General features: G+C 39.4%; 2 protein-coding genes across 2 annotated transcripts in view; one reads left to right on the top strand and one right to left on the bottom strand.

Annotated features, from left to right (window-relative positions):
* Positions 1-9096, bottom strand: part of LOC109035424 (trehalase) — a 78907-nt gene extending 69811 nt beyond the window's left edge. Inside the window, exon 1 of the mRNA XM_019049051.2 lies at positions 8921-9096. The gene's annotated coding sequence lies outside the window, so the exon portion shown is untranslated. The remainder of the gene's footprint in view (positions 1-8920) is intronic.
* A 2766-nt stretch (positions 9097-11862) lies between these two features.
* On the top strand, positions 11863-19798 carry LOC109035402 (carboxypeptidase B-like). The gene is made up of 6 exons (XM_019049016.2): positions 11863-12475; positions 13331-13528; positions 14271-14456; positions 15116-15498; positions 16674-16857; positions 17606-19798. Exons 1-6 carry the CDS (start codon positions 12157-12159, stop codon positions 17785-17787), a joined length of 1452 nt encoding a protein of 483 aa, XP_018904561.2. The 5' UTR covers positions 11863-12156; the 3' UTR covers positions 17788-19798.
* Positions 19799-27762: the final 7964 nt, after the last annotated feature.

Genomic DNA, 27762 nt, shown 5'->3' with positions numbered 1-27762 from the left:
GTTGCAAGATTTTGGAAACACTGTAATTTCGCCCTAGTTCCCCTCAGCTGAATGCGATCCTTTGATGTGATTTGCGAGGAAGGAACTCGCGTGGACTGCTGCGTCTCGCGAAAACGAACCGAGAACATTTCAAAATGTCTTTATGTTGTCTTTTGTTTGCGATATTAGACAACCGAATGCAGACAAATTAATTATTTCTCGGTACTTTTCTCATCAGTCATAATATTTATTGCTGTGCAGCAAAAAGGTGACGATATTTTCAGAGTTCCCTTCCAAGTCAAAAGAAGTCGTATGAAATTTTAGCACCGGTCCAATGCTCATGTTCTTTCTATGAAAAGTTTAGAATAGACCTTCATGATATTTTTTGAAAAGTCTAAAGTCCAATCGGGGGAGAATTTTCTACTTATTCATTTATTTTTTCGGAATTTAAATAAATTCATCTCACTTGCAATCATTTTAATCCGCTCAATATCATTATGGCCTAGCCTCCCTGGATCTATATTCTTAGTGGCCTCTATCCCTGCATCTTGGGTTAACTGAATTAATTCTCAATCGAGGGATTCTTTTCCAGTCGTAGAATTATTTTTTGTATCGAGTAATTCTCTTGCTTTGAATTTAATCTTTTCCATCGACGAATAAGCGTTCATATTAAATTCAATTTTTTCGTGGCCTAAATTTAAGTTTACGCTTGCTTATTTGTTGGATTTGACACTTCAGGGCGAATCACCACGTTGTCGCCCGTAACAACGTACACCTGACAACACTGATTGATAACACGCGTGGAGGGCACTGCCGAAAAATTGAATTTTTCCATCACTAATAGTTTTTATCCGACACACAAGAGGTATCGTTCGGGAGCCATTTCAATCAGCGCTTTCCCTTCACGTCCATAATCAAATTTTTCTGTCAATCCGCCTCGATAATTTCATTCCACGTAGTGAAATGCTGCGAGAATAAATATAATGTAATGTGTCCCTTTGGAGCTACGCAAGTGTGTTCATTTATGACGCAAGGCTTCGCATTGAGGCATGTGTTCGATGGGACTCTAGGTTCGAGGTTTTAGGGATGAGTACTTAATGACCTCGCGCTGAAAATTCATTGATAAGCTCTTTTAATAAGCATTAGCGAGCTCACACGATTTTTTTTGTTTCATACATACTTTTGAACATGCATAATCCAAATAGGTAATGGGAGAGCTGAGAGTAAATATGAATTTTTTAACACTCTCATGATTTGATTTTTATCAATTTCATTCAACGGAATTTTCTGATTTGCACGTGCCTGCACACTCCGCAATTTCGCAACATGAATATTCCAATTAAATTACTCGCGATTCTTATATTTAATATGATATTTTTTGAGCTTTCCCAGGAATCGGTAGCAAAGTCAAAAGATTGGAATTTTTAGATAAGTCTGTAAGCATTTATTCATCCAATTTAATTAAGTTGAAGAGTTTAATCTTAAGATTCCAGCAACTTAAGAATGTTTGAAAGTGAAGAGGTATTTGCAATAAGCAGGTATAAGCTTTGCAAGTGGGACTTGGTGTATCATTTGGAGCTGAAACATTTAATAAGTCTTACTGGAATTTTTTTCTTCAAATTTCGTCATTTTCCATTCGCATCTCCATGAAAATAAATATTAAGTGTATGCTTGTTTGGTATGGGCTAGCAAAATTACTATTTGCGTGCTGCCAGGGCCGGATTTAGGGGGTGGCGACATGGGCCGCGGCCCATGGCGGCAAATTTAGGGGGCGGCAAATTTTGCAATATTTTTAAATGTAGCTATAAAGAAAAATCGGAATCAGAAAAAAAATTACAAACGAGAAAAGGTGACAAAATTTCTCATTTCCTGAGATATACTTCCTGTGATATATATTCCTGATATTTCGAATTTACTCGTCTTTATGTGATACAATAGACAGCACCTTTAATTAGTCGAGTTAAGACTAAGGGAGAGACCGAGCACGGAATTTCGTCTGGAATGGCGCGACGCAGAGAGTAATGATGACGAGAACTGAAGATGAAACGGAGAAACCCTCGGCGCGGCGCGGCGGTCGGCATGTAACACATATTAGCGCCTACAAGAATGCATGAATACTTCACGCAATGCGTCAAAGACAGTGCGGTCGCTGCGGTCAGCAGCGGGCGGTGTGAAACGCATAGCGCCTACAAGACTGCATGAATACTTCATGCATTGCGTCAAACGCAGTGCGTGCAGCAGCGGTCGGCGTGAAACGCATAGCGCATAACAGACTGTAGGAATACTTCACGCATTGAGCCAAACACAGAGCGGTCAGCGCGGCGCGGCGGCGGAAGTTAAAATTATTAAACCACATTTATGTTTGTTCTGTCATGATTTTTTCGTTCATTTCATATGAATGGAAGGCCTTGTCCACACAGAGATAGGTTTACGGAACATAACTTTCGCACTAAGTTCCGTGAACTTTTGCTAGTATAGTGTTGACAGGGCTCTCGCAAAAAATGTGTCCAACACGAGTAAACGCGTCTTATGAACCCCTCCCCCTCCGGCACGTTCACTTGATGGTTCTTATTGATGTTTCAAAACGAATGAGAAGGGGACGTCAAAATACAGGCGGCCAATGGGCGGCAAGGAAGTAAATCCGGCCATGCGTGCTGCTACAGTTTTTCAAAGCTTATAAATATTTCTTACAAATCTTATCACATCTAACGCTTCAATTAATAAGAGGCTGTGTGAAATAATAAAATAAAGACTTGTCGTTCGAAAACAACTCATGTTGAACAAAAGGGTTTCGTCGAACTTACGATCTAGTTCAAGCTTTAGGCGTGACTTACTCTACATGAAAAACACGCCTGAAGCCTTGTACAGGAATTTGCGCTGGAGCCTCAGCTTTCACTCAAACGGGAGTCCTATTCAGCTAAGGTTGACGTGTAAATTAATGAACTTTTTTAAGAGCAACTCCTCATATTTTATCCACAACAAGAATGCAGCCAAGCGAACGAGCGAAGCAACAAGGGACAAAATTTGAGATTCATTAGACTGAGCCGAGGGGATGTTGGCAGTTCACGGAAGAAAATCGTCGTATTACAAAAAAAGGGTGCCTTTTGAGAGTATCGCAATCTGGAATTTTTTGGCAGCCTTAAAAATGACAAGAAATTGAATGGAAACGGAACCAAAGTCACGTTTAACATTGCAGAGGATTTTCTTCTTCGTCAAATGCTCCTTCAGATATCTCAATTCTGACTACTTGTCCGTCGAGGCTTGCATTCTTTGGTTCACCCATGCGCAACTTATACGGTCTTTATGATTTTTCACTAAACAACATTTTCAGTACATAGGGCATTTTCCCCCGATTCAGGTAGAAAAATTGGATCGTACAATTTGGGTGACAGAGCCTTCTTGTAGCTTTTCTCTGATTTCCCAAAGAACAAGGCGGGAAGAGTTGAATTAATTTTTTCAGCCAATAAAGAGCATAAAGTTGCACCATGATAGTTCCACGCATTTACGTTATGATAGAAGAATGCGTGGATCTTAAAAAGAATTATGTGGAAATGCATTAAATCATAAGGGGCTACAATGCACGCGCAAATTCTATATACATAGTTTATTTTCATTTAATTTGCTTGTAAATCGTTCTTTTCAGCATATTTCAGGACGGTGGGATTATAGTGTTAAAATGGACCGCGTTAAACAGAAAGGAACCAAGCCACTTCAGCTGTTGCTAAATTTAATCGGACAATTTTATTTTTTACACGAAAACGGTTGTGCGGATTTTAGTGCAAATTTCAAGGAATTTTCTCCATAGTACGAAGCAAATTCTCTAAAATTTTCAAAGTGAGTCCGCACAAACTTTCTCTCGAGAAAAAATACATTTCCCAGTTCAGTGGCGATACCTGATGTGACTTGGAAACTTTCTGTTAAACGCGGTTCAATGGAGATGTTGCATGTGTGAGGAATTTGCGATTTGACTGTTGATTCTTAAGTAAGAGTTCGCGAGAAACACGATGGTGCCACTGGTTTTCCCTGAAATCAACTCCCAAGCTCCAAAAAAGCTCTCAAATGGGGGCAAAAATGGAGGGGATATCCCACGCTATCCTGAGAGTCCACCTCTGTTCTCTACATCAAGACAAACTCTCCATGCAAAGATAGGGAGCAAATACATTGACAGGGCTGCCACCTTATTTGGGGACTCTAAAACTGAAATCACAGCAACCCTGCTAATATATTTGCTCCCTATCTTTACATGGAGAGTTTGTCATGATGCGGAGGTGGACTTTCAGGATAGCGTGGGATATCCCCTCCATTTTGGCCTCAACTTGAGAGCTTTTTTTGAGCTTGGGAGTTGATTTCAGAGAAAACCAGTGGCACCATCGCGTTTCTCGCAAACTTTTACATAAGAATCAATTGTCAAATCGCAAATCCCTCACACATGCAACATCTCCATTTAGCTTTTTGAAAGAATTTAAACCATCGGCAACGCTGTTGGTGGCGAAAAATAGAAACAATCGGCGATAGCGCGCGTCAAAAATAGATTTAATTAAACGATCGCGTTCGGGAGGGGGGAGGGGGTGCAAAAAGACGGCACACGGTTCGGTCCCGCTCCCAAGTGCAAGGCTGAGCGGCGTCAATCGCTCAAAAGGTCGGCCAGACCTTCATTTCCTTTGCACTCCTGCTCAAAGGCACCGTGGGCCCATTAATTTCCTGCTCGTCAACAGTGTCAACCGGCTTTTGAAGTCCTCAAGACGAGGGCATCACCACCTCAGATCTCGGGATAAGCCGATCCGATGTAGAGCACGTTTCCGGCTCCAGAAATCGTACACCACGACACGGATACAAACACGACCGTAAGCTCTTCATGCGAGGAGCGGAACGTCACAATTTCGACGCCCAAGTATCTCAAATTGCATAGCGGTTGACTTGAAGGAGCGCGTTTGTGTTCTTTCCTTTGCTGACACCTAATTGAATCAGCGAGAACGAAAACATACCAACTCGGTAACTCGAAAATGGTCACTTTTCATTCAAGACAGTCAATTTTCATGAAGGGCATTGAAGCTACCGCATTTGTTCCGACTTGGGCATCTAAAGTGTCCTTAGGTACTTTCCCTAAGGCACCAAAATCTGTTTCTTAGACTAACTTCTGCGTAGTTCTGTATGCATCTTGATTATTTTCATTTTTTCTAGTTGGTGTGTTTTCGTTCTCACTAATTGAATTATCTTCATCATATTTCACGTATGAAACATGGTTTGTCCGAAAAGACAACCACTCGAAGCGGGTTTAATAATTTAATAATAGGGTATAATAATTTTTCAGGCCTTTTACGGCTCTTTTATTACATGGATTCAGATTCCAAACTCTTAAAACTTGGACAAGAAAAACTACTCTTGAATCAATCGAGTTTTTTCTTGAATCGAAAGGAAATCCGCTTAACTTAAGAGGAAAGCAAAAATCCGGTTGTATAAAGAGTATTTTTTCTTGTTAAACTTTTTGAGAGTCTAAACTCTGGATTCAAGAGACTTTTTCTCCGTATTTATGAAATGAATTTAAATTCTTGTTCGATGTGGAACTCCAATGAGAAAAAACCAAATATCATAATGCTTAATTTCTTGCACTACCAGTGGCTCATTTTGCATATCACATAACGGGTGCTGTTAATTAATTAATTAATTAATTAATTTTGGTGGTACTCACCCTGTTCATTCCCGACTGCGACGACGCCCCACAGTTCGGGTGAAATCCAAAATCATCGCAATCCTGCGTAAACCTATCAAAAAGAAGCGGCTAACTCCTGGTTTTCCACACGCGCACCCACGCCAGAAAACGCGGCGAAACGAGACAAACTTCAAGACAGCCAATGTATGTATCGTTTTAATAAACTGACAAGTTTAACAAAAAGCGGAGGAAGGAACACCGATTTAGAACAACAGCCAATTCCAAATTCCATGTAGGCCACAGCACGGACCAACTTCAAGATTCTATTTGCGGATGCTACAGAGCGTTTACACCAGAAAAAAGCGCACACTATTCGAAGTGCTTCTTTCGGAACACGTCACCGGGTCTTAAAATTTAGTAAATTTAGTAAAAAGAAGGGTGGAAAACCGAAAACTTCGAGGAGCGAAAAAACTGGCGGGAAAAACCGGTATCCACGTGGTCGAAAGAGTGTTCCACGTGGTTTCCGACGATCGGCCGCGAATCCTTCGTTACGACTAAAGCGGGTGCTGATTTTAGCTAGGAATCGGGAAGAAATCGCCGGCTGCAGTGTTGCCGTCGCGAAAAGAATAACCAACCCGACCCGCAGGGGAAAAATCGCGCAAGAAGCGAAGCGACAGCCGCGACTCTCTCCTCCCCGACCGGTCGTGGGACCGGAACCACCGTTGCCGTCGCCCGGTTGCTCGGAGCATCACGTAATGCGATCCGGCGGATATAGAGCGCGATCTGGCGGCGGCGGTTGGAAGCACGAGATGCGGATGGCGCGGGCAAATGGGTTTATAATGGATCGGGGTGTTACGCTGCCGACTTACGGAAGATTGCGGTCTGGGATGAGCCGCGGTTGGCCCATGCGATTATGCGTCTCGCGGCTCATCTCGAACTGCTTTTACGGCTCTTTTCCGTAGTGCGGCAATACGGTGTACACGAGGTCCGGCTTGGTGCACCGCACCGGGCCCTAGGCGCAATGAACCGGAACGAGTTGTGCGCATGCGTTCTCAGCTCATTGACAATATTAACGAGCCCGATGAGCTATCGGTAGGCAGATTATCATGAGATCAAGACTTTACCGTTGCGTCAAGAAGAGCCGAAAACACGCAAATCGTCGCTTGGCTGACATAAGAGCGTAACTACACATTGAGATGAGCCCGGAAAAACGTTGAAGTGTATGAAGAACAGGGTTCATTGCACACGGAGAAAAAAACCTCGTGCGTGGGACCCGAAGTTTAGGTCATACAGATCTCTGAAGTTTTCGGATTGAGCATCTGAACACTTTAGGTCCAGCTGCTGAGGTTCGGATCACACATCTGAAACTTCAGTTCTTACATCTGAAGTACTTCAGATGTGAGAACCGAAGTTTTTCGGATGCGAGAACGGAAGTTGTTCGGATGTGAAAACCGAAGTATTTCAGATGTAAGAACTGAAGTTTCAGATGTGTGATCCGAACCTCAGCAGCTGGACCTAAAGTGTTCAGATGCTCAATCCGAAAACTTCAGAGATCCATATGACCTAAACTTCGGGTCCCACGCACGAAGTTTTTTTCTCCGAGCAGAGTGTTGTTACGTTCTTATGTCAGGTAGACGACGAAATGTTCGCATCAATCCGATCCGATGGGCTCAGGACGTTGCATCCACCTGCGATACATCCACCCAACCGTTAGGTTAGGTTAGATTAGGTTAGGTTCGATTAGGTTAGGCAGGTAGGGTTAGGTTAGGTTAAGTAGGTAAGGTTAGGTTAGGGAAGTTACATAAGGGTGGATGCATCGCAGGTGGATGCAATGTCACGCACCCCGATCCGATCGTCTTGGATCTGATGAAGTTACTGACATCGATACCATCAGAGAGGCGACAGGCCCATTCATCAGTATGGACCAATCACAGAGCTACCCGCCAGATTCACCAAACCCCTTAGCATTTCATGGGGCACAGGGTACAGGTTGGATCCAGTGGCGTCTGAATTGGCCATACTAAACTGCCGCGCTGAGGGAAAACGCCGTATGAAGCTTTAGGTGTGGCCAAATTATATTATTTATTAATTATATAATTATATTTTATATGAAACCACTGAAAAAAAGGCCTAAATCACTCTCTCAAAAAAAAAAAGTTTATTGGGTGCTGCCGAGGGTAGCAATTTCTGGAATATAAGAATCCTGGCAAACAAAATTAAAAAGTGTTTGTCGAACGGTGTGGAGTATTCAGGACGGAAGAATCCAGTCTCACGACAGACGAGCAGTTTTGTCTCCTTGCAGGCGGCAATTAGAACTGCTCGGATTCCGTAATTAAGACTGCTAACATCGTTCAATTGGTGCACTTTCGGTACCTCACGTACACACGTACGGAATAGTAAATCCTTGTCTCGGATCCGCTGCTTTCTCTTGATGTTTCTTGAAAGATTCAACATTGACAGTGTGGCATTCGCAAGCAACTTATTGCAAGACCTCTTGCGCATATATCGAATCAACTCTCTCTCTCTCTCTTATCTCTTCTCTCTCTTCCTCCCCCTTTACCCCCTTGGATTAGGTTGATCTTCCAACCATCCAACAACGCAATAAGTTCGATTTTTTAGGTAATATTTTTCAAAATAATTACCAAAATCTTCAGTGACATTTTTCACAGATGAATTTTTCCATTGGTCATGAGCATTTTTGGGAAATAATTTGATATAAAATGAGGGTATTGATTTTGGACTTCGGGTTGCTGAATTCTCCTCCCCCTCCGCATGGGAGGATTTCACGTTTGTCCCAGAAAAACAACAGTGAGCCTGTTTGAAACTAAAACAAAAAGTCACTGGTATGAAACTTATGGAGTTTTGAAGCGGCTCATCGTTTTTCAAGCGAAACATTGCTAAGCTAGTTTGATGCACTTGCGAGTTCCCATTGACACATTATTTGAAATTTTTAGAAATTATATTTTGTTGGCAGTTTGAAATCTGAAGGGGTTTACAGTGAGCGCCACCAAAAAGTCGACCATTTGAACTGATCAAAATCAATTGAAACCAAAAATACCAAATATACATTAAAATTTCATGCATCATATCAATTTCTGATTGTCCCCCCCTTCCCCAAAGAAATTTAGACTCGGATTCTTGTTCTGTCAGCTCTTGTACAAGGCATCTTAAGCGGGTGGAATAATGGAAAAAAGCACTGAAGGGAAAGAGACGATAGGTCGGAATGAAATGAGATTGATTGATGAAGAATCGACTGATAGACAAATAAGAAAAGTAGGGGTAAAACATTACCGAGCGGAGACGTATAAGAGCCCGTTGCAGATAATTAATGGGCATCTTGAAAGTAAGAGACCTCTCGTGGACGCTAAACCAATCGAAGCCGATTTATCGAGTCGAGACGTCAGAAGACGTGCAGCACAGCCTCCAAGTTCCGTGACACTTCGCGCTCGCGCCAGAAACATCACCTCAAGATCAATCGATCACCAGCAACGAAAATAGCATACGGCCGTGCCGCATGGTTATCATGAATGAAATGACTACTATGAAGTGTGCCTCAGAGGGTGGCGCCACACTCCACGATGAAAAGAATAGTTCGATCGTCCGTTGTTCCATATCGATTGAAATGTTCGATTGGTCAAAGCAAATCTAGGTTCGTGAAATCGAACGTTCGATTTGCGTTATCGAACCCCTTTCATTAGACCCGTTCAGTCAATGAGCTCCGCCTCACAAACCGAATGTTTGGTTTGAAACTAATACTTTCGAGTACTACTATAGTAAATCGGCTGTTAATGCCGCAATCACACGCTGAATGTGGGAGCTGAATGTGGCTTGAATGTGGAAGTCATCGGCCCGATGCCTGAATTTTGCGCGTGACGCGCAAAATTCAGCAACGATTTTCAGCAACCATCGGACTAATGTTGAATTTGTCTGCACTATTCGAGTAGATTCGATACACATCTGGATGAAAATAACTTGAATTTGCTTTTCAGCCGTTGGGCGATGACTGTTAACTTCCACATTCAGCTGCTAAATTCAGCGTGTGAATGTGCATGAATATATTTACATCTGTATTCAGTAGATAGGTAGAGAGATGAATAAAATGAATTTATCGATATTTGAGTGCTGTCCGAAGTTCGGTTTGACAAACTGAATAGTTTGATTGAAATGGAACATGGAGCGTTCGGCTAATACGATCGATATGCCTTTTTTCCTTTGGATATTACTTTCGCTTTGGAAATAAGATGTAAGTCAGAATGGTTATAATAGTTAGCGAGTTAAGAGAGGAAAGTGATTTGTGGAAATCGCGCTTCCTCCACTTGGTTCTAAAGAACAGCATAAGCTACAAAATCTTGAACACATATTGCATTCTATCCAATTTCTTGCGATTAAGAGCTTTTGAGAGGGCATAACTGCATAGCCAAAAGTAAAAGTTCCTTTTTTATGACACGACGACCGAACTAGAATCATGAGTAATAAAATGATGTTCAAGTGTAATCAAGGTTAAGGTCTAATAAAAAAACGAAGTTGAAGAAAAAAGAACCCGCACACATCATTAATCAATGCTTGACAAATATTTGTTCTATATGATGTGAGTGTATGATATTTTGTGCTTAATTTGGAGCCTTGTTGCTTACTGTTCACTTGTTTCAGGCTGCTCTTTTGTTAGCTGTTTCATTATATTGTGACCTTCTTAATGACAAAACGTGTTACATGAAAATGTTTGTCCACGAGTCCTCCAGTTTTTGCGTGGTGGAAAGTTTTTAAGCACAAGCTGTTCAGTTACTTTTTTATGTACGCTAATAACACGTTCAAATTTGAGCGGGACCAAAAACGATTTGAATCCAAGCAGATTTGCTGACATTACGATGCGTTTACTTTGTAATACGGTTTATTGGATTTTCTACACTCTATACGGGGTACAATGTGACCTTAAAGAGTAAATATTGAATAACTCCATACGAATCCAGTGTAGCTTCATTCTTTTCAGTAGTCATCGATTGATGTTGGTATCGATTTCATATGAGAAAACTTTATATATAAATATCATTAGTGTAATATTTTAAACGCACTCATCTGTTACTGATTGAGGAACTCAGACGTGAAAATACGTAAGAGAATCTTTATTGAATTATCTCTCTCTGTTTTAGAATCTCGCTATAATGAATCTGTCATATCCTGTGGCAAAAATCTCACTGAAGTGGGGGAATCGTACATTTTCTTGGAATTTTTATGCTAAATACACGTCCTAAACTCATAGCGGAGGCCAAGAGAGATGAGGCACAATAGCTGACGACTAAAAGTATGAAAGGAGTTGAAACGATCTGGCTTGTTAAACAAAAATTAGCTGTTCAGTCTGGTATACAATATGTAAGACGAAACTAAATTTGAAAAATCTGTATTTTAAAGCAGAACCTAATTTAGTAGGAAAAGTCCTCTTGTTTTCAAAAAGAAACACATAAAATCCCATTTCTGAAGATACAACTGTTTTGACGCGTGAGACATGTTATGCCTATCCGTCAGAATGAAGGCAGTAGAAGCTATGAAGCAATTGGACGCGTTTCCTGCAACTAAGGAAACATACGATTAGTCCTCATTTTATATGTATTGTACAGTAGTGATCATGTATGTACCTTTTTGTCGGCCTGAGCGCTTCGAATATTTGCAGAACTTTAAATCTCAATCTATATGTACAAATGTAAATCCCTCCTATGCGGCTCTCGTCACCTGCATACATCAATGACAAGTGAGAATAATTAAATTCTTCTCTGCATCGAAGCAAATAGTAACATTTTCTCTTTTTCCTGTTTAAATTATCACTCATCTAGCTTATCTATTTTTCCTCGACTTCTTTTTTTCATTCGGTTGCTTTCCATTGAACGACTTCCACCTAATCATAAATCTCGCCAGAGCTACGAAAGTAGCCGATCTCATGACATTTCGCCATAAAATTTTGTGACGAATACTGGAAAAAAAATACATTGGATCTAGAGTCCAGATTCTTGAAAACATTGACAAGAAAAATACTTTTGATTCAATCAGATTTTTGCTTGAATCAAAAGGAAATCCGCTCAAATTGAGAGGCTTGGTTCTTGATTTAAGCAAAAATCCGATTGAATCAAGAGTATTTTTTCTTGTCGATGTTTTCAAGAGTCTAGACTCTAGATCCAATGTGTTTTTTTTTCCAGTGAACGCCTATGATTTATTGAAAAAGCCACTATCTAAATGCGAGTCCTCTCTCTTTTATATTGATAAATAGTGATATGAGAAGGAAACTTGCATCAAGAAAGGAAAGCCCCACCGCTATTATTTTTATTTCAGCTTTCTGTCTGATTGCAACGGGTAACTCTCGCCTATTAAATGCGTGAACATGAATTCATTCATATTCTCTTCAATAGTGAATTGTAGACTGAAGAAGAAGGAAATAGGAAAACTAAAAATACGGCTCGAATCTTCAGACGTGTATAAGACGATTCATATATTTTACTAACGCAAAATTTCCTGCTCATTTTATTCTTATTTTTTAATTTATGCCTTGTACAGTGGTTTTTCTATTTTTTTTCTTGCAGAAAATTCTTGTTACGAATGTACTAGCGTTGAATTCTCATATTGGAGCTATGAGTGTATTACTCGCAGCTGCCTCATGCTGCAAAGCAAATCTTAATGGTTCCAGACCTCATCCAGGAGTCAGGACCGTCATCGCATTTTTTGCTTTGATTTTCGTCGTTGGGTCCGTATCTTGCACACCGCCAACAGGTCCCGATGGATTTGACGGGGCTCAAGTTTGGAGGGTGTCCTTTAAAGACGCTGCAGGCCAGAAGGCATTTGACAATGTGAAGAAACAGTTATGTGAGTAATGATATATCGACGGTGTAAGTCGGCAATCACATATCTTGAATCGGTGTCTGAAAATCTCCGCCTCTATGTATTTTCTTTAAAGGAAAACAAGTTGACCTTATACCTTGAAGTTTTTGCAGAATTTTCTTCGCACAGAGAAGAAAAATCACGGCAGTTTTAAAAAATTGCCGTTGAGTAGTTTTCCATTTAAAAAATAAAGTACGATAGGAAGTCTGCGACGTCACAAATCGAGTTATGTGATTGCCGACTTACACCGTCGGTATGTAAATGTTGCTTTACCCCCATGATTACCGCATGCAACCATTTCTCGGTTTTTTAAGGATTTTTTTAAAACGTGCGATAGGCGGGATTTTATTTTGATTTTTTTTTTTTCATTTCATTTTACTTATTTATTTATTTATTTATTTATTCTTTTTTGCTGATGCGATCTCAAAATTAAGTGTATAATCTGCTATTAGATGAGAATTTCAGTTGTCTAAGCTTTACGCACTTCGGCAACCTGACCACCTCTATCGAAGAACTAACTTTTTGATGCTTTTCTATCATAGGAGCTGGGCTCACGAAAGATCTTTAAAAATTTCCTTCTACTGTCAATGTTCACGAGAAACGCAAATCTCTGCAAATTAAACTATATTAGAGCGATCACCTCATTGATGCTGTAAAAAAGCTGCTTGAAACTCAAAATTGTGTGAGAAATACGCGACCATTGTAACTTCTAGATGGGTGAGGAACTGTGTCTCATTCGTCCTCACCTTCCTTAAATGAGTTCTCTAGTCCATTGATATTCATTGTCTTCTCCATTTAATTTTTGGCATGGTTAACAATTAGCGCATGGTATCTTTACAGCTGCCCAGGTTTTTCGTCATACGAAATCAAATGTCGACTTCCTCGTTGGAGCGTCAAATTTAAACAAAGCAAAAGAACTTCTTGCGTCTTCAAAATTGGACTACAAAGTCTTGACAGATGACTTCGGCAAAAGTATGAAAGCTGCAGATCCCAAAATGACAACACTTGAGGAAGGGAAGTACCAAAGCAAGCAGAGAAGTGAGTACCATTCATTGGGGGGTATTCAGTGGTATACATATTGGGGTATTTACCAGATGCCAGAATTTTTTCGTTTTGCGATGAATTTGCAAGTATACAGGAAGTATCCCAACAAGATTAACTTTCAACCGATCATAGTTATCATAAAACATAACCCTTCTGAATTAGCTCTGTAATTAGCTCAGGCAGAATGGTTTTTTGAGCGTAAAATTATGATGTTCTAAAATTGATTGCAATAAGAAAACTCGTACTACTCCGATTAAAACTGTTCATTGGAAAGATTTTATGTACACCCGGCACACAATAAGAAACCAAAGTGGTGAAGTCCGTTGAGTATCCAACAAATTGTATAGCGTGGGCGAAATTCCGCACCATCAATATCGAAGGATGTGACTGTTTAAATGTTCAAGATCTAATTTTTGAATAATAAAACATCTGTTGCACAGAAATTGTTGCACATCAATCTTGAAATCATGCAGAAACAAAGCCTACGGGTCAAAAGGGCAGCATTCTATTATGAATTGCCTTGTCTACGTAACACTATATTCTGATGAATAAAAAGCGGCAATTGGCAAGCCACGAAAGCTAGTTTGTAGTGTATCTGCGCGTGACGACTTCAAATAAAGATTGTTTGAAAACAAGGTTTTCTGTAATGAAGGAAAAATTGTAAGACATTTTTCAACCCCACAACGAGAAACATGTTTTTTACTATCATCATCCATATGTATTTTATTGCTTGCAGAATACAAACTGACTTTTAAGCACTATCATGGTGTGAAAGATATACACGCTTACATGGATTATCTAGCGGAGAATTACGAAGCATTTGTGAAAGTGGAGTCGATCGGGCAAACATATGAAAAAAGAGAAATGAAATTACTAACCATTACCAACGACCAAAACGCACCATACTTTTGGATAGATGCAGGTAAATACGCAAAAAGTGAACTTAGACATTTAATCAAATTCCAAGGCGAATGGTCAAATGTTGACGAAACATCGATTCTCTCACCTCTCTACCATTAAAATGAAGGAAATTGTTCCAAATATCAAAGAAAATTGGGCTCCTTGATAAATTTTGTACATGATAACATCTTCGCAACCTTTGCCTAGGGTTAGATCAGCTCCATTACAGAGTATTTTTGATATTTTATGCAAAGACCTTCTTTAACGTTTGTAAATTAACTCAATGGAATTTAGTGAAGAAATGTTAGTGGTTGTGAGATTTGGGATTATGCACAGTCCTCAAAAATCCTAGATTTCAATACTATCTAGATTTCTGATAGTGTTCATCATTTGGATATCGCTGTAGTAAATGTAACTTACACTGATTGAAATCTAGCACTCATTACTGGAATTCCTGGGTATCGTATATATATATCATCATCATCATAAATCTATGTATAGTAATTCTATTATTCTTTATCCGCATAGTTCGGCGAGCTTTCTCAGCACACATTTGTTCGTCGCAATTATCAGTCGATGAAATTAAGTTTTGATAGTTTAATAATTTTTTATCTGAACTAAAAATCTTCTGTTCCTCTAAAAATATTTCCATCTTCTGTTCTAAAAACTATCAATTGGTAGCTTTTCACGCAAGAGAATGGCTCGCTCCGACCACTGCTCTGTACATAATGCGGGAGCTGGTTGAACGCAAGGCCAATCTGAGCGCTGCACTGAAAAAATTGAATTATTACATCATACCATTGATAAATCTGGATGGCTATGAGTACACCCGCACAGAAAATCGGATTTGGCGGAGGAACCGACGACCCGGTCCCAAGGGTATCAAAGAAAAGTGCTTCGGCGTCGATTTGAACCGCAACTTCGATATGCAATGGGCTTTCGGCGGCGATGAAGGCTCCAGCTCTGACCCTTGTATGGAAGACTACCGAGGAACCAAACCAGATTCCGAGGCTGAAACCCAGGCGATTATAAAGTTCTTATCGAGCAAAATTACTAAACTTAAGGTGGGTCAACAGTCGTTTCCTACACTACCGTGCTAAGGAGGAACGCCGTAAAAACATTCGAGAGTTGCCAACTTTCCTTCGGTAAAATGTTCATTTTTAAAAAAAGTTATGAATGCTTTTCCTTTAAATTTTCAGGAACTTTAGATAAAATTGCGAACAAAATTATCTGAAAAATTGGAGGAAAAATATTCACAAATTTTCCCGAAAATTCGTGATTTGCCAACGGAAATTTGGCAACGCCTGGAGGTTCATACGGCGTTCTTCCTTAGCACGGCAGTACAGTACTGTCGTGCTACGGGAGAACACCGTAAGAACATTCGCGAGTTGCCAAATTTCTTTCAATTAAATGCTTGTTTTTGAGGAAAGTTATGAATATTTGTCCTTGAAATTTTCAGGGACTTTAGTTGAAATTGGGAACAAAATTATCTGAAAAATTGGAAGTATAATATTCATAAGTTCATCAGGAAATTCGTGTTTTATCAAATGAAATTTGGCAACGCCTGTGGGTTCATACGGCCTTTTTACTCAGCACAGCAGAGTCGACTTTCTATAATTTGCGACGATGAAGGCGCAGAGGTTGGTCAAAAATTGTGCATAATCCGTAACCATGCAACGCGCAAGGAACAGAAAACATAATCAGAAATAGACTGGATGACGTTACAAACCGAATTTTTCAAAGCGCGATATCCCAATTGGACCGCGTTAAACAGAAAGGAACCAAGCGACATCAGCTATTGCCAAATTCAACAGGGGAATTGGATTTTTTTACGAGAGAACGTTTGTGCGGATTCCTTTGAAAATTTTAAGGAATTTGCTTTGTATTATGGAGAAAATTCATAGAAATCTGCACAAAATCCGCACAACCGTTTTCATGTAAAAAATCAAATTTCTCGATTAAATTTGGCAAGAGCTGATGTGGCTTGGTTCCTTTCTGTTTGACGCGGTCCAATTGATATTGTACAGTGAAAGATGCTGTTTTGGCGACGTTTAACATTGAAGCAAGTAAAAGTTTGGCTCAAAACTGTCAACAGGGATACATCATATTTGTAATCAAGATTTGAAAATGCATTTTTAGAAATTTTCAGTTGGTTCAAAAATACTACGTACTGGCACAATTTCACAAATGAAACAGACCGTTTTTACGATTTAATTTTGACGGGATTTATTGATTACAGGCCATGGTATCATTCCACACGTACAGTCAGCTGATCCTGTATTCTTACGGTTACAAGACAAAAGAGTTTCCTCCGAATGAGAAGGAACTACACCGGGTGGGAATGGTGGCGAAACAGAGCATAATGAAGCTGACAGGCAAGAATTATACCGTGCAGGGTTCTGCTGATTTGTATCCGGCCGCTGGTAAGGATATTTTGTCGTATTCCGATTGGTTTATTCGATTGAGTCATTAGTTAAAAGGCGTATCCTTCACTTCGCTTGAAAATTTTTGTGCGTCACTCTGAAAGATACCACTCAAACCACACAGACTTTTTCGTATGCTTGGATGAGGAAAACTCTTTGAAATAGAACCGCCATCTTTCCCTATTTATTTTAGACCGCAACGAATGAGTGAATTTTGGCGCAGGCTACATGGGTTAAAGGAATGGATCCCTTCTAGTGGGTATAATAGTCTTTTACTAGGGGACCGTGGGTTCCGGCCGCTGTGCGGCCCAACTCCCGGAGGGCGCTTTGCGCTCTTTGATACCCACTACGCGGGTAGAAAGCTCGATTTTCAGTTTTCTCTTACGTAGTCAGGGTGGCAAAATTTTATGAAAAATAAAATCTTGAGATTTCAGAAATTCATTAAAGATATTGAAAAATACCTGTTCCTTCTTATGTTTCGAAAACTGTAAAAATTGTAAACTTCTATTTTTGTGTTTTTGCGTGCGGGTTGCATACTCTAGCCCCTGAATAATATGAAATATTTACAGCATCGTGAAACTTCATAAAATATTTCACTGAAATTTCCAATCTTTCATTTCTTTTATACGTTTCATGCCGTCCTATTGTAGTCTTCTTTCTTCGCGGGCGGTCATATTTGATTGTTTTTCTACGAATTATCTTGTGGCTGTTTTACAACTGATTCATTTATCTTACATTTGTTTAACAGGTATCTCTATCGACTGGGCTACGAAGAAAGGGGTGCCATTTGTTTATTGCATGGAGTTGAGGGATGATGGAAAGCTTGGGTTCATCCTTCCAGCCTCTGAGATCATTCCCACTGGCAAAGAAGGGTTTGAGCTCATCAAAGCTGTCGCTGATGCAATAGGAAAGCCGCAATCCAGACTTTAATTTCACCAAAATTTTGTCGCCTTAAATTAATTATGCAATATAGAATGTGATATTTAATCCTTTTCGTGTTTCTCGGCATAAATGAGCTTTCAGCTCTATTATTGCCTTTTTCCACCAACGCTGCATTCATTTGAAAGAATCCTATAAGTATACTATATTTTCAAAGTGCTTAAAGACTTTATAAATATAATTTGCATGATTGGATGACACATCTCCCGCGAACCTGTGAAAACATGAGTCTTAGTTTGCGACGTTGCAGATTTCCCGGCATATTTTGCATTTTTTGCGGATGTTAGACCACTGCTACTTCAAACAAATTCGTTCGATGTTTTTTTGACATGCTACGATTTTTATTCAAAATTTCGCACAAAAATGTGCAGTAATATTCCCCTCTTCCCCCATGAGGAAAAAAAAAACAAAAAACAAGAGCAGAGATTCTGAAACAAGCAATACTTATAACTCAAAAATACATGATAAACTCATCAGAGAACAAACAAGAAAATTCATCGCCAAATGTGCTCGAACATTGCAAATCCAACCAAATAAAATTTTTGTAATCCCGATTAATATGTTGATTTGTCCTTCCTTCAATCGGTAGTGCATCAACGTAGAATCCACACTACAATATATTATTTTTGTATTCGTCTGAATTCATGTTTACTTTTAGATGTTAAATTGCTAGAAGTATTCTATTCACCAAACCAAACGTTGTCTTCGTGATCGGATTTTACTTTTGCGATCTTGTCTCGTAATTATACGATATTGTAAATTATTGTGACAGAGGCAGATTTGCAGAGCACACAAATCGGTTGTTTGCGAAACGAAACACGTGCGGCAAACATTGCAAAATGGTGTTCACATTGACATGTAAAGGAAAATTTGACAAATAATGAATCAATATAATTAGCACTATCAAGGTTGCAAATGGAGGGGGGGGGGGTGACCTCGCACAATTTAGTTTTCCGGTAGGATGGAGCATGATAGTGAAAGCGTAAAATCAGAATCTATTTTAACGTTACTCGACATGTAAAGGAAAATTTGAAAAGTGATGAATCAATAGAAGTTGGCTCCATCAAGTTTGCGAATGAGGGGGAAAATGACCTCGAACAATTTCGGTTTCCGGCAGGATGGTGCATGATAGTGGAAGCGTTGAATCAGAACCTATTTTAACGTTATTCGATTTTGAGTGAAGTAGTTGTGTGGAACATTGGTTTATGCAATTCGATCGAATAAAGTTAAAACCGACGGGAATGTCTCACAGTAGGTAAGCCAAACTGTGTTTTCGAACAATTTCTATTTGTTAGCATTAAAGCAAATTTTCGTGATCAGTCAGAAAGATCGTGTAAGCCCGGTCTGGGGGATTTGTGCGTATTTTCTCGTGGACCTGATCTTAGTTTTCGAAGTTCACCAACCGACGGTTGAAGCTAGACACGATGCCATTAAACCAGCAGAAAAAAACAAACAAAAAAACCGACGGTTTCTGCAGATCATGATGAACATAGGGATTCAGCAATACTCTTCAAACCACACGAGGCAAATTTTTTTACCAATCGAACACAAATTGTATACCCGAATTCCCATAAAAATACACTTGGACGCACACCTCTGACCCCAGGGACATTTTTTCTCATCGATTCAGTACTTTTTGCTAGTCATCCTCGTTCCAAATGAAAACAAAATGTTTCAGTTAGTACGAAGTTTAGTTTCTGGATTGTACAAGATTGCAAACCCTGACATGAAGAAGTCGAGCACCGCATGTTTTGGAATAACACAGCCATTCCAAATAAGTCTTCTACTTCTCTACATTGTCGTATTCGTGCTATCATCCGTTTCAACTTTAAAACTTGGGAGCAGTCCGGGTGGCTATGATGGAGCACAGGTCTGGAGAGTTTCTACGACGGGTCCAGAACAATACGTGGATTTGAAGAAACGACTTTGTGAGTAACCATTCAAAAGACCATCGTTTGATCTAGCTTCACGCAAATGAAAACCAAAAAATGCTTCGACCCTCCCAACTAAACACCGTTTGCATACACCCACGCTACTTTCCTTACAGGTCTTTAAAAGCTCTGGAAAATTATAATAAAAAATAATAATCCTGCCTCCATGCCCAGGGCCTAACTCTTCCTTTATGTTGATAATTGTTCCTATGCAACTCTTTCCCTTGTAAGTAAATACCGATAAAGAGCGACGCCAAGAATGGCACAATTTGGGCCAGAAGGGATTTTTCTGAAACCGGGCCCAAACGATACCTAATGATACCCTAAAACTCTGGTTAAAATTTTAGCTTGAGTATACGCACGGTTTTTGAGAAATGAGGGGGCAAAGTTGCCAAATCGCCATCATTCTGGACAGCATTTCTACAGCAAAAAGACGGGAAAAATGGACGAAAAAGTTACATTTTTGATGGGTTTTGGCTGTAAATGTTCTTATTGGGCCTCCAAGCATTTAACTGTGTTCAGTTTCAAAAAGTTTGATCGCACAGTAGTCCAAAGTGGGGAGAAATCGTCGACAAATCAGGATTCTTTGTCAAATTTTTAAAAATGGAAATAAAATTGTCGGTCTGCTGCAGTTTTCATGGCTAACAATGTTCTTATCGGTCCTCAATGCATGAAATTGTGTTTAGCTTCACAAATTTACATCGCACAGTGGTCAAAAATGAGGGAATTAGTGGACAAATTAAGATCCTCTGTGAAACATTTTAAAAATGAAGTGAAACTGTTGGTCCCCTGTAAAGTTTAGATCCCAGAAAAATTCATGTATTTAATTTTCTTAATTATTGCTGAATGTCAGACCGTATTGTCTATAGAACGTTGTTATAGAATAGACTTTGTAGCATTATCTCAATAAAATATGCAAACTTTCAAAAATTTAAAAAAAAGAAGGAAAAATGGAGAGAAAAAATTAAAAAATGATTTAAATAGTCCAAAAAATAATTTAAAGAATTTTTCCGGGATCTAAACTCTACTGGGGACCAACAGTTTCACTTCATTTTTAAAATGTTTCACAGAGGATCTTAATTTGTCCACTAATTCCCTCATTTTTGACCACTGTGCGATGTAAATTTGTGAAGCTAAACACAATTTCATGCATTGAGGACCGATAAGAACATTGTTAGCCATGAAAACTGCAGCAGACCGACAATTTTATTTCCATTTTTAAAAATTTGACAAAGAATCCTGATTTGTCGACGATTTCTCCCCACTTTGGACTACTGTGCGATCAAACTTTTTGAAACTGAACACAGTTAAATGCTTGGAGGCCCAATAAGAACATTTACAGCCAAAACCCATCAAAAATGTAACTTTTTCGTCCATTTTTCCCGTCTTTTTGCTGTAGAAATGCTGTCCAGAATGATGGCGATTTGGCAACTTTGCCCCCTCATTTCTCAAAAACCGTGCGTATACTCAAGCTAAAATTTTAACCAGAGTTTTAAGGTATCATAAGGTATCGTTTGGGCCCGGTTTCAGAAAAATCCCTTCTGGCCCAAATTGTGCCAAAAAACGGTCGTTTTTGGCGTCGCTCTTTCACGATTAGCAATTTGTATAGAGCAAGTTTGTCAAACAAGCTTCGGCTGAAGGTATGTAAAAATTGCTCTATTCGCGGCTCATCAATCATAATCTGAAAAATTTAGAGTTGGTTCACAAAAATTATCACCACAAAGGAGGTCTTAAGTGGGTAGTCTCTTTTATTTCTTTCATGGCTTTTTTTCTGCAAGTAAAAATACTTTAATCGCAACATGAGTTCATTGTAGAGATACTTTAAAATTGTTGCCGGTATATTCACAAGCCAATCACGATTTTCATCCGTATGGGAGTTGCAAATTTGAAAAATGACAGTGATGGAATTCTATAATGGTTACGGTGAGCGCAGAAGAAAAACGGGGTAAAAAAACACTAATGTGTGATCAATTTTCAAGGACAATTCTGTAATTTCTCCTACGATTTCAAATGGATTAAAACGCGTAATATCCAAAATCTAAGCTTAGATTCGGATTCCCCGTGAAAAACTGATGCGATTTCATGTATCATATGTTAGAATAGCGTGAAGGAAAGAGGTTTAATGACGTAAAAAAACACTAATGTGTGATCAATTTTCAAAGACAATTCTGTAATTTCTCCTACGATTTTAAATAGATTAAAACGCGTAATATTCAAAATCTAAGCTCAGATTCGGATTCCTCGTGAAAAATTGAAGAGATTTCATGTATCATATGTTATCATAGCTTTGAGGAAAGAGGTTAGACAACGCGTATGAATTCTGTCATACTACCCTTAGAACTACGCCGCCGCGCCGCGCCGGTCGCCCGAGATGCAACCGAACGGGGAGACGCCGGCGCTAACGGTTTCGTCCCGAGGAATTTCTCACGATAAATTCTTATTCTTCCTCCTCCGCTGACCCACTCAGCACTACCCATGTTGCCAAGTTGCATTCATATGCTCGAAACAGTAAGTCTACGTTACGTCTCTTTCCTTCACGCTATGCTCGGGTATGATACATGAAATTGCATCGATTTTTAACGAGGAATCCGAATCTGACCTTCGATTTTGGGTATCACGCCTTTTGAGTCAAATTTTTTAAATTAAAAAATCAGAAATGACGGACATAGCCTAAAATGCCATTGCGGCTCCTGTTCGATGGATTTTTCTGAAATTCGATGTCAGGGTATGATATATGAAATCGCATCGATTTTTTACGAGAAATCCGAATCTGAGCTTCGATTTTGGGTAACACGTGTTTTAAATCAAAATTCAAAAAATTCAATATTCGAAAATCCGAAATGACTGAAGTGGCTTAAAATGCTATCTCGGCTCCTGTTCGATGGATTTTTCTGAAATTCGGTGTCTGAAGGTACTTTTCGACGGGAAACTCGAATTTTTAGTCAATTTTTGAAAATTTTCAATTTCAAGATGGCGGACGTGGCCTAATATACTATCTCAGTTTCTGTTCGTTCGAGTTCGGTGAAACTCGGTATCACAGGTTATTTTTCGACCGAAAACTCAAATTTCTAGTCAAATTTCCAAAATCCGTAAACCCAAGATGGCGGCCGTGGCCTAAATTGCTATCTCGGCTCCTGTCGGTTTTTGTGGAACTTAGAAAAAGGGGAAATCATTCCAGTCAAATCTTCAAAATTTGAAAATGATGATGGCTAGAAACCAGAGCATTGTATGGCGGGTTATGAAAACCTATTTTTCGCAGGAACAAAGTAACCCGCTTCTTCAAAAATAGCAACTTCACACTCATAAGTATAGTGAAGAAATTTTAAGCCAGGATATTTTTTAACTGACAGTTTTGTAGGTTTTCCATGTGAGCTTTTGATGAGGCGCTGGCAAATTATATTCTATTTGTGGCAGGCCCGCCACAAGGGGGGGGGGGGGATACTGGGTCCTTGGTACCGGGGCCCGGGTCCTGGAGGGGCCCGTGACGCAGGTGACAAACCACTACGAATTGGACAGCTTTATGCAATAAGGAACTAGGGTCAAATTTTGTGCCCAAGAGATGGGCACAGAGCTGCCTTTCATCCCCGGAGAATTAAGTGATCTCTCTCATCGGCATCATATTACTGTTTTAGAGGCTAGACAAACAGGGTCACGGCCCTAGTCAGAAGGCAGAAGAAGAAGAAGAAGAGGTCAAATTTTCGATTTTTTTTATGATGAATTTCGTATCAGGAGGGTATTTACTTACTATTGAGAAAAAGAAAATCCTCAAAAACGATTTTTATCCCGCTTCAGCGACCCCGCAAAAATTTGCCGTCGCAGGATCACGCGAGGTTCATTTTGCAATTGGGACCTATACTATGGTTCCCTATTGCGTAATGCGAAACTCGGATTTCCCATTTTGCAATTCGGAACTATAGGCAATCGGCAAAATGCTATCTCGGCATTCTCGGCTCCTGTTCGACCGATCTTGTTGATTTTTGATATCCGGGGGTATTTTTCGACGGGAAACTCGAATTTCTGGTCAAATTTTGAAAATTCGAAAATCCAAGATGGCGGATGTGGCCTAAAATGCTATCTCGACTCCTGTTCGATGGATCTTGCTGATTTTTGGTATCCGGAGGTATTTTTCGACGGGAAACTCGAATTTCTGGTCAAATTTTGAAAATTCGAAAATCCAAGATGGCGGATGTGGCCTAAAATGCTATCTCGACTCCTGTTCGATGGATCTTGCTGATTTTTGGTATCCGGAGGTATTTTTCGACGGGAAACTCGAATTTCTGGTCAAAGTTTGAAAATTCGAAAATCCAAGATGGCAGATGTGGCCTAAAATGCTATCTCGGCTCCTGCTCGATCGATGTTGCTGATATTTGGTATCAGGGGGTATTTTTGGACGGGAAACTCGAATTTCTGGTCAAATTTTGAAAATTCGAAAATCCAAGATGGCGGATGTGGTCTAAAATGCTATCTCAGCTCCTGCTCGATCGATGTTGCTGATTTTTGGTATCAGGGGGTACCCTAATAGCACACCTAGTTTTTGAGATGTTTTTAAAACGTGTCAATGACACCAAGCCTCATTTCTGAAATGTTTCACGTCACACTTTAAAAACCCGAATGAAGTGTCAAACACGAAGCCACTCTGTGTTCAACATATTCCCATGTCACCACATTTTATTTGTCTGTGAAACATTTGCAGATTGTGTCACTGAAATGTTTCGAATTCATTTTTTTACATATTTCAATGACACAATGGGCGAAGGTCTCCGTTGGCAGTGCATTTTTGACACATTTCCGACACATTTGTAAAACAATGAGCCTTTAACTCAGATTTTCCTCTGATTTTCTAAATTTTTATGACACATTTTCGGTGTAATCACTACAGTCCATGTAGTGTTAAACACGAGCCCACTCTGTGTTGAATATATCCGCATATCACTTCTTCTTGACCGTAAAAAAATTTTCAGACATCTGTTTTAGCAAATGTCGTGGAGGCATTATAGCTATCAAATCAAGTGCCTGGGCGGCCTGATTACAGACCATGCCTAAGGAGAGTATGGAACTATGGGTTCACTCCATCAGTATTAAACTATCAGAGGGATTAGGACGTCCTCACTTTAGAAAAGTATACGCAAAGCATGATGTATGGTTTCAATATTTTAGATAATCATCCATAACTACTTATAAACTCTTATGGAGATAAATGTGATGCATACCAAGAATTTAAAACCGTTTTTAACTCTGATAAATTAAATAGCTAAAAAGTAAACCTTGAGACGAAAAAATAAACCAAAATTTCGTAAGATCGGAAAATGAACCGTCAACGCTCTAGTGGGTTCAGTTTGAACTAGGAAAATTTTTAGAAAGGTCTGAGAAATGTTTTCAACTTGTGTTCACCAGGTTTTAATGACAATCAAGGCACTGTTTTGTTAAACTGATTCCTGACACATTTCTGAAATAAATGCGTTTAAATTAATTTTTTAAATGGTTATGACATACGATCGCCGCGGATCAATTAAATGAGAGTGATACGAGTATTTCAATTCGAGAGCAATGAGGGAAATCCGTACACGAACATCTGAAGGCGTTTCAAATACCATTCCGTCACGTTTCATACATAGATTTGACATATAGTTGTACCTTATCAGATTAAAAATACGAAATATCTGCCAGTTGTTTCTGAAACATGTTTTTGAAGGATCTTGGAAACGTTGCCAAATTGTGTCAGAAATATTTCAGGTTTATTTCTCAGAAACTTCGAACTTCCAAGAATTTCTGCAGCAACGTTTTAAATATGTGTTAGAAATGTTTCCAAAATATTTAGTTGATCTCCTTTCACAACATATCGTGCACAAATCTAATATGAATCTGTGCCTGGGTCGTTAAAAAAAATTGACACAATTACAATTTTCTTCTGATTGGTGTCAATATAGGTTCATTGATTTTCATATAAATTTTGGCAGAAATGTTCCGTAAATATGTTTCAATCATAGGCTTAGCTGTGGCAATGGTTTTGAAATGTTTTTGAAACCTTTCAGATGTAGTTTATTGAACGGACTGCAATATATTGACAACACATAGCTGACACAATTCTTACACATTTTTTGGGTGGGTTATTTATGCTTTTTTGAAATAAGTTTGAAACGTTTCCAACTTATTTTTAAAGAAGTTTGAATGACCACAATTAGAAACATTTTCGATTTGTTTTCAATATGTTTCAAAGACACGGCCAACTTGCCCATTTCATGTATTCGTTTTGAAAATGTGTTGGAAACATATGTCAATGACTGATCCGAGATTGACATAATTTGAAACATTTTAAAAACATTCCATTGTGTAACTGTGCTCTTACGGATTTTTGGACGGGAAACTCGAATTTCTGGTCAAAATTTTAAAAATTCGAAAATCCAAGATGGCGGATGTGGCCTAAAATGCTATCTCGGGCTGCTCGACCTATCGTGGTGAATCTTGGATGTATAGGGGGTATTTTTGGACGGGGAACTCAAATTCCTAGCCGAGTTTCGAAAAATTGAAATTTTTACAAATCTTGACATTGAGCTTGTTCAGTCATTTTTTATTTTTGCGTTTTTTGAAGTATTTACTACGCATAAGCCACAATAATTTTCTCCGATATTTTTCGCATTTCAATCCACGAAAAACAAGTTTGAGGTTGCGTCTTCTGAGTTCCCCTTTAAATGCGTGTCCGAGGAATGAAAGATCCCCCAGGGGATAATTACTCAAGTATAAGGTCATTTTCGGTCGCATCCACAATCTTGGATTTTCGAATTTTCAAAATTTGACCAGAAATTCGAGTTTCCCGTCCAAAAATACCCCCTGATACCAAAAATCAGCAACATCGATCGAGCAGGAGCCGAGATAGCATTTTAGGCCACATCTGCCATCTTGGATTTTCGAATTTTCAAAATTTGACCAGAAATTCGAGTTTCCCGTCCAAAAATACCCCCTGATACCAAAAATCAGCAACATCGATCGAGCAGGAGCCGAGATAGCATTTTAGGCCACATCCGCCATCTTGGATTTTCGAATTTTCAAAATTCGACCAGAAATTCGAGTTTCCCGTCGAAAAATACCTCCGGATACCAAAAATCAGCATGATCGATCGAACAGGAGCCGAGATAGCATTTTCGGCCACATACCTCATCTTGGATTTTCGAATTTTCAAAAGTTCACGATTCACGGGTTTGTTGACCTATTCAAGGGTTTATCGATCAATTCACGGATTTTTCGAACAAATCACGGGGTTGTCAATCGATTCACAGATTTGTCGATCGATTCGCAGGTTTTTGATCGATTCACGGTCATCATTCGAATCAGTGCCGATCAAATCACGTCAATCGGTTCACGTCCCAACTTTTCGATCGATTCATGTCGGTCATGTCGGAATCATGACACCGATTTTTCAATAATTTGTCGATCGAGTCGGTGTCGATCGATTCATGCTTTCATTTTTTGATCGATTCATGTCAATCAAATCTATGAACCCTCCCGTCCAAATTGCATGTCAATATTTGCCACCATTCTCGAAATATTAGCAAGTCGGTAGGTATTTTGGCACGCCCTGTTTTTTGTAGAATATCTTTCCGCAGGGACAATGCACCTCCACCCCTTCTTCGTATGATGGAAGGAAGGGGTGTTTTCTCTGTTGGGGTGAACCCTCCAGTGTGTAATAGTGACACCAGGGTCGTCTCCTGTATGCAGTCAGTGCTAAAACAATCTATAGTTCCTAATTGCAAAATGAGCTTCCCCGGATTCTTCATTTTGCAATAAGGAACTATAGCCTTTTTTTGTAATTTTTGGCAACAGTGTGATGTTTTTGAAGAATCTGTCAACACAGGGTGTTAAAGGAACTCCATAGCTATAAAATGAACCATCAAACTGCAACATTGATCGTTTTGATGAAAAACGCCAATGGTTTTTGCAAAAGTTGCTCTCCTGAAAACCTACCGTTCTGCCTATAGTTCCGAATTGCAATATGCTATCCAATTCATGTGTAACCCTTGTCTCGTAGGGAAAAGTGAAA

Source organism: Bemisia tabaci, chromosome 4, assembly GCF_918797505.1.
Source record: "Bemisia tabaci chromosome 4, PGI_BMITA_v3".
Classification (NCBI taxonomy): domain Eukaryota; kingdom Metazoa; phylum Arthropoda; class Insecta; order Hemiptera; family Aleyrodidae; genus Bemisia; species Bemisia tabaci.
This window is presented reverse-complemented; position numbering and strand designations above follow the sequence as displayed.